The 7,993-nt window shown below is 39.7% G+C and overlaps 1 protein-coding gene across 1 annotated transcript; it reads left to right on the forward strand.

The window, feature by feature from the left end:
* Positions 1–1,768: 1,768 nt before the first annotated feature.
* On the forward strand, positions 1,769–5,047 carry LOC121177514 (homeodomain-interacting protein kinase 2-like). Its single transcript, XM_041031837.1, has 11 exons — positions 1,769–1,957; positions 2,086–2,274; positions 2,370–2,551; positions 2,668–2,791; positions 3,160–3,270; positions 3,376–3,459; positions 3,560–3,723; positions 4,157–4,318; positions 4,438–4,560; positions 4,670–4,806; positions 4,917–5,047. Exons 1-11 carry the CDS (start codon positions 1,769–1,771, stop codon positions 5,045–5,047), a joined length of 1,596 nt encoding a protein of 531 aa, XP_040887771.1.
* The last annotated feature ends 2,946 nt before the right edge of the window (positions 5,048–7,993 follow it).

Here is a 7,993-nt window from a genome sequence, read left to right on the forward strand (position 1 = left end):
TCATCTACTTGATCAACTATCTTTCCTGTGGTCTTTGTCACAGTTCTGTGTCTTAAATTTTGTCCATTTTATCCATTTTTCTTTGAACTGGCCTTCCTGTAGTCATAGGTATATTTCCTCTATGATCTGTGTCCATTGATCCTGGGTCAGGGGTGTCCTCCTTTCCCCATTTCCTTGTAATAGCTTTTTTAGCGGCTATTAGTATTTTAAGCAAGTATCTATCCTTTGATTGTACATTTTCTTCACATAGGTTACACAGATACAGTACTGTACCAGACATAGAAATCTTATAACCTAGTATTTTCAGTAACAAATCATGCATTGGTGAAATAAACCTCTCAGATTTTCCCAAGTGAACTCCTTCCAGATCTGCGAATTAGTGGATGTGTGATGCATTCTCCACATGTTGAACCAATCCTCATCAGTAATTTTTATGTTAAATTCTGATTCCCATTTTTCTTTTATGTATTTAGATGAATGTCTATTTGTTGTCAATCTTTTATAAAGGCCGGATATAATTGTAACTTTGGTTTCTTTGTATACATTGACTATCATTAGGATCACACCATTCACAACTCTGGAGGGGTCATCTGTTGAGAATTTTAACATAAAATCGTTTGATTGCGTTGAATTAAAAACCCAGGAACACTGGCTGAGTAACAAAAATATGAACACCACACAAGGGTTTAATATAGAGTAACAAATGAGGCACAATGGGTCGCCCCCCCACCCCCCGAATCAGGTTTGTGGCGACTTATTTATTTTCCTTGGGAACATGTTCCATCAAAGCACATCACCAACTGAGATGGTGTCATATACTATGTGTTAAAAAGTATAACACCATGTGGACAAACGTGGAATGGCACATTTCTTGACTTCTTCTAGTAAATAATAACAAATAAAAGCCTCTTACATGGACTTATACAATAAATAATCATTGCAGTAACTCCAGCCATCAAAAACAGTAACTGGTGGAGCAAAGTACAAGATTTTGTCTCATGTGGAAGGAATGAGAAACTCAACATTTACTGGAGTACAATCAGTGAATGTTATTTAATTACATTTACTTTTGGTTTGACTTGCTTTGATGAAAATTCTCTCATTTGCATATGGAATTCTAGAAGGAGACATCATACTGATATTCTAGAACTCAGGTCACATATAAGAAGTGTTGATAGCTGCCACTTTGTCAGTTGACTTTGCACAAGTGGACGGAGAGGAAGACAAAGACGACGACGACGAAGAAGAAGAAGAAGAAGAAGAAGAAGAAGAAGACGAAGAAGAAGAAGAAGAAGAAGAAGAAGAAGAAGAAGAAGAAGAAGAAGGCGAAGAAGAAGGCGAAGAAGAAGAAGCACTGAATCTCAATCCGATTGACAAATTGGACAAACTCAAGATACTGAAAGACTCAAGTGATACAGGTAAGCGACTGCTTGTTTGTCCTTGATGTAGAAAAATGTGAGACAGCTTCCAATCAGGTGAGGAAAGATGAGTCAACATGAAGATGTGTTCCCATGAGCAGGAAACATCTGCTACTGTCTCAGTACAAAGTGGAAGTTAATGCTCAGTTTTACTGCTGTCTCATCATGTGTGTAATGTAGATTTTCACAGAATCTATATGTGTAAGTCAAATGAAAATGTAGCTTCAGTTTATGAACTTGATTTCCAAGATGGTTGGTGGCCATGCATTCAGTGTGGATCAGAGCTCAGATGACCTGATCTTCTCTTTCACCCACATTTTTTTTTATCTCTTGAAGAAAACCAGATCACGATGGCAAGGAGAGGTCTGCCATTCATGTCATCTCTCTACATGAAAGACCAGATACTTCACAGTAATTACAAAGTGAAGAATTATCTGGGAGAGGGATCCTATGGAAAGGTGTTCAAATGTCTAAAAATGGACACCAAAGAGACTGTTGCCGTAAAGGTCCTTCGACGCAACCACCTGACCTATGACGAAGTAGGTTCCTTTATTCTTTATTAGCATCTTTATATTTTGCTTTGATCCACAAATTTAGTGCTTGTCAACATGTGAATTATGTGTCAATAACTAAGCATCAAACTTGTCATGTCCTGTCTTATCTCCAGGTGAATCTACTAAACTCCTTTAGACAGAAGAAGCTGGACCGGTTTAACATTGTCCGATTCATTGAGTCATTCAGAACAACGGACAACAAAACTGCTCTGGCCTTCGAGATGCTGGACCTGACTCTGGGGAACTACTTTTCCCACCACAGCCACTTCCCCTTAGATAAAGTCAGGAATATAGTCCAACAGGTATGAATGCAGTAGCATCAGATACAACACTAATATCAAAAAAAGCTGTCAGTGTTGCTTGATTCTCTGAATATTGCTGATGTTTGGACTTGCAGATGGCCACGGCATTAGAAGCCCTGAAGGACAACGAAGTGATCCATTCAGACATAAAATTAGACAACATCATGCTGGTGGATCGCAGCGAGCAGCCCCTCAGGGTGAAACTAATCGACTTTGGGTTGGCTTTTGAAACCTGGGAAGCGGATCAAGGAAGCAAACACCAAATAACACACTACAGGTGAGCTACACAGAAACATGAATCATGATTCTACTTCTTTGTAGGATATTTCTGAGCAGTCTGCTAAAATATGACAGCGTTCCTCATCCTGTGTTTTACATTTGTTTCATATTCAGGGCTCCAGAAATTATTTTGGGACTTCCTTTTTCAGAGGCCATCGACATGTGGTCACTAGGCGTTGTGATGGGCCACATGTTGCTTGGTCAAGCACTCTTCCCAGGGAAATGTGAATATGATACAGTAAGTCATTTACTGCCTCCTTTTTTCTCTGCCCCATGAAGAGCTAGTACAGCTGCATCCATGGACACTCCCCCTGATTGGCTCAAAACTACAAATGTGACCACACATCTGATGTCAGATTTTAGTGCTCCACAATGTTTGATTCTCTGTGCTACAAACACATTTCAGTTGGTAGGAGTAGATGTGGACGTAACCTTTCACAAACTTTTCTGTAATCCCATATTTGGCAGCTGTACAGTGATTTAGACTTTGAAAGATGATCCACAAATGAAGTAAATTCTAAATATTATGTGCGACAGTTTCCAGCCATGAAGAGAAAAGAAGCATCTTGCTGCACATGCTGATGTGATTCTTTGTTTTGTCTCCAGTTGCGATGCATAGTCGAACTTCTGGGTGTACCGCCCGACTGTCTTCTGACTGCTGGGATGTACACTGACAAATATTTTGTTAAAAGACCTTCTGGTCAGTGGAGACTGAAGGTATGACAAGACCAAAAATCATCTCATCCTTAATGTTCTGTTCTTGAATTAAAATTCCATCATTTTCCACCAAAATCCACTGAAATACATTGAACTTTCTATTAGACAGCTCTGGAGTACTGGGGAGCTTCCGGTTATTTCAGTGACAAGAGGAGCTACCATTTCCGCAACCTGGATGACATCAAACCGGTAGGTGTTTAAGTAGGTTGAGCTGTAGCTGCTGAAGAGAGACTATGATTGCTTTTCTTTTTCTGAATGAGAAATTTGACTTTACTGCTGTTGAATTTAGTTGCCGCTGCCGAACCTGATGGAGGTGGAGTCTGAGGAAACGGAGGAGTGCATTGACCTGCTGAAGGCGATGCTCAAGGTGGACCCTGATGAGAGGATTACCCCACGTGAAGTCCTCACACATCCATTCATCACAAGGGGCACCCCCTTCTACTACAGCCTTAAGTAAGTGCCTGTGCTTAGGAGTGTATTACTGCTTTGTATAAAGATTATCAGACAGCAGAGGCAGATGGCAAACCATTTATCATCTATTAGACTGACAGGATCACAACATCTGCCATTTTTTTCTTCGTAGTTTAGACATTAATTCAAAAATCTCTAATTACATTTTCACTGCTAAATAGAAATTCAAGAAACCTCTAATTAAACTGTGGCCAGTAACTATTATAAAACATGGAGATTTTCCACTGATTTGGCAAAAACTGTTCACATCAGCCTCCAACTTATTATTCTGAGTCAGAGATATGGTGAATTTCTGACACTGACGAGTCTCCCACTTGGTGAAAACAGCTACAGACATGTCAACACAAACAAATACCTGCATACTTGTGTTTTCTAGTCATGAATATAACAGTGTGACTTATACCTTTGGATCCAGCCACCAAAGTGAACCAGGACCCAGCAAGACAGTGAAAGCAGGGACCACACAGGCAGCAGAAAAAAAACCCACCAAGGCAGCGGAAAGAAAAACCATCAAGGCAGCAGAACCAAGAACACGCCAGGCTAATAAGACCAAGAGAAAGACCAAAACTGATAAATGGTTGGTTTTGACTCATCAGTTTTAAGGCTTCAACACTTGAAGAAAAAAACTGTTGGTTTTTACACAATACAAAATTTCTATTGGACCTCTGATTAACTGAATGTGTTCCAATTCCACAGCACCAATGGAAATTGTGGAACAAGTTCATCACCATCATTTCCACTTGTTATATTGGTGCGGCCTGCACCACCTGAACGCTGCCTGGTGTTTGATGAGGACAGCTGGAAGCAGAGTGAAGCTTGGTGAGATGATTTCCTGTGGACATGTCAGTCATCAGGGAGCATGTGTACATCATGACGCATCCGGACTCTGATATTAACTGTGTGTATGTGTGTTTATATCTGTGTTTAGCCCATCAGATAGGCCCAAGCACACTTCTGATAACTGTCCAGTGGACTGCAGCCAGGGGGTTAAGGAGCCCCTTTCCCCTATACCTGAGACCTGTAACACAGAGCAGGAAGACCAGGATATCACTGGCAGAACACCTGGTAGGAAATGCTCACCTCCACTTGTGTCCTCTTGACTTGTTAAAGTCTTTCACATTGCTGTTAATGCTACTGAGGACGAATGGAGTCTTTAATGTCTTTTGGATCTTCAGGTGACACAGAGCCCAAGGAGAAGAAAGAGAAGGGGAAGAAAAAGGGCAGGAAGAATGGCTTCAAACGCTTCTGCTCCTGGATGAAGAGGAGGTTCTGCTGCTGCATCAGTGTCAGTGAGGATGAGAACTGACTGAGGAATCCCTCTTCCATTCTGCCTTTTCTTTCTTTCTTTTTGGAGTGTGTGAATAAACAGTTTAAAGTGATTGCCGCTTCACCTGTCTGCTTTTGGGTCCAGGCTTGGTTTATTGACTCCCCATAACATTAGCACTGTGGTCTCGCAGAGAGTGGGCTGATGTTGAGTCTGAGCTGGGCTCTTCTCTGGGTGGAGTTTGAATGTCCTCCCTGTGTCTGCGTGGGTTTTCTCCCACAGACCTTAAATTGGCGCATCTATAATAATAAAATAAACACAAAAATTAATGTTTTCTCAATTTTTCAATGAGGTAATCCAATACAATAGATAGATAGATAGATAGATAGATATTTGTTTGTATACTGGGTCACAACTAAATGAAAAATGTTTATTAAAAACATACAATTTCAATAACTGAATGAATTATTTTTCATGGAATGTTCCTAAATAAATGACAACACATAAAACAAAGCTGTATTGCATTTCAGTGTTGTCGAGCAGTAGGAACAAGGGTACTGCACAGGAAGTACTGTCATTAGTTTTTATTTACTGTTTATTCACATAAACAGTTGAAGTACGTCCATTGACTGTATATACATCAGATATTAATGCTTCAAAGCAGAAGTTACAGTTGATAATCAATTAAACTACATTACAGTGAGTTGGGGTGAATTAGAAACCTCTAATTATTTCTGTACAGTTTGTAAATGTTATGGAATGGGATTAAAAGTTCGACAGCGAGACGTTATTTCACAATGGAGGCTGTAAAAATTGTGAGACACTATTGACCCGTCACTTGACTGCCCGCGAAGAGAAAAGAAAATGGCTGACATTCTTTATGCTTTAAGCTAGACGGGGTTAAATTTTTGAGAAGGTTTTCAGGGAAAATTGTGTATTTTATTGTCATAACATTCCCTCAGTGAGTGTATGTATAATAATTCATACTTTTATTAGTTATTACAAAAAAAATTTTTCAGGTCTGGACAGAAAATTGCAAAGTTGTCTATCGTTGCTATGGTGGTTGCTGTGGACGTCGCCATCCCGTGAAACTGCTCAGCTGTGTGTTGTATGAATCACTGTCTTTGCGTGGTGTAGTTACCTGAGCTGTTGTATTATTTCTGCTACTTGATGTAACTGTTTGACGAAGGAATACACATCTAATTCGTGATATCTAAGCAAATACAATGTCCGTCACACAACCATAGACTGTATAAGACACAACGCGCGAGCAGAGTCGGCCATCTTGGACAGGTATGTACGGCAACACCACTTAGACAAATCATATTAGAGTTGACAAAAAGGCCTCGGCCGCTTTCACGTGACTTTAAAATGGAATATTCTTGTAGTTTTTGAGAACCAGAACAAGAAAAGGTCTTTTTTTTTTTAAATCACTGTACGTACACCAGAATATTTTCAGCATTAAATAAAAAGCCAATCAAAAGGGGAAAAAGATATAATTTACTTATTTACTATTATTTCCTTTGTACAGATAATAATAATAATAATAATAATAATTATTATTATTATTATTATTATTATTATTATTATTATTATTATTATTTTGATCTTTGTTTTCTACTCAAGAACCATAAGAGGTTTTAAGAGTAAGAAAGCAATTAAAAGTAACTGTGTTTTTGATCAATTCATTGGCTGATGATACATCATTGTGAAAATGTATTACTTTTTTATACTTTTTAATTCTTTTCTTTTTTGTGTATTTTTCCTCTAACATTATATATGTAGCCCTGGTGTAGACATATATTTTGTACATTTTGTTAATGTTCCTGTGTTCTCCAAAATAAAATGAAATAACCTCTTGTGTACGTTGACGTCTCAGTTGACATGCACAATGAGTTCCCAACTCTCACACTGCTCAAATTAAGCCTGTTTGTAAAAAAAAGACTGTTTCAGCACTGACGATCACTTCCACGTTCAAAAAGCTGCAGTTCCTCGGCTGCCGCTGGGGGCTCGCTCCAGAAGTGAGCAATTCTACATTGACCCCCATGTTAAAATAGCCAAATTTAATGGCGGCTACATCCAGAGGCTTCCGGCTTCCTCCAACGGTTGACAGGGGCCGGAGTGTCCGTGTTTGTTTGCCAGTGTTCGGATCGGTTTTTGTCACAGTATGGCTTGTTGTAGTGTAGACTGTACCAACCGACCGTCGAAGGAGTCTGTGTTGCAATTTTTTCGGTAAGTAAATTTCTCACTATTTTACCTGGATGTTTTTTAATTAGCATGTATTAGCATATTTTGCCACTGGCTTATGACTTAATTGCAGATTTATGGTCGCTGTTGTCACAGATAGAGGACCGGAGCAGCTAATGTTAGGAACGCTGTTGCGGTGTGTTCCGTGCTCTCAGCGTCCGTTTATTGCGGGAATACTAGGCTACAATTTTATTTCGTCTAATTTTTCTGTTTAAAAAGTACGACATTGCATGGACAGAACAGCTCCGCCAGTAAGCGGCTGCTGTTGTTCGCGTGCTGCTGTAACTGTAAGTGGATAGTGGATGGAAGCAGCGGTGAAAGCCGCTAAATATTAAATATTGGTCCGACCTAAGTGGCCGGGTTCTCAGCCGGCTGAACCGTAGAGTAACGGCCTCTCCGCTAAATATGGAAAGTACACTCCCACTATAATCCAAGATGGCGCAGCTCCAATGCCCATGGTTTGGTCACAAAACCGACTCCCCAAAACCAGTGGGTGGCGTCACGGGTGCTACGTCCGTGTCTTATACAGTCTATGAGTAGTATTGGTCTTGATGATTGAACTGATGATTGAAGGTGGCTATATTTTCTAAAATATTTAACCCTTTAAAAAAGGATGTTTGTGATAATCTGAGGATCATTTGGCAGAAAGATTTGGGATGTGATATCAGCAAGGAGAATTGGAACAGAATACTTTATGACTCTGACAAATACCTGAAAGACGCCAGGGGGAAATTTACCCAA

This window comes from Toxotes jaculatrix, chromosome 23, assembly GCF_017976425.1.
Source record: "Toxotes jaculatrix isolate fToxJac2 chromosome 23, fToxJac2.pri, whole genome shotgun sequence".
NCBI classification, from domain to species: Eukaryota; Metazoa; Chordata; class Actinopteri; family Toxotidae; genus Toxotes; species Toxotes jaculatrix.

Coding starts and splice junctions, on each gene's coding strand:
- LOC121177514 (XM_041031837.1), top strand. CDS start 1,769: ATGGCAAGGAGAGGTCTGCCATTCATGTCATCTCTCTACATGAAAGAC. Junction 1,958..2,085: donor ACCACCTGACCTATGACGAA/GTAGGTTCCTTT, acceptor TCTTATCTCCAG/GTGAATCTACTAAACTCCTT. Junction 3,724..4,156: donor CCCTTCTACTACAGCCTTAA/GTAAGTGCCTGT, acceptor CTTTGGATCCAG/CCACCAAAGTGAACCAGGAC.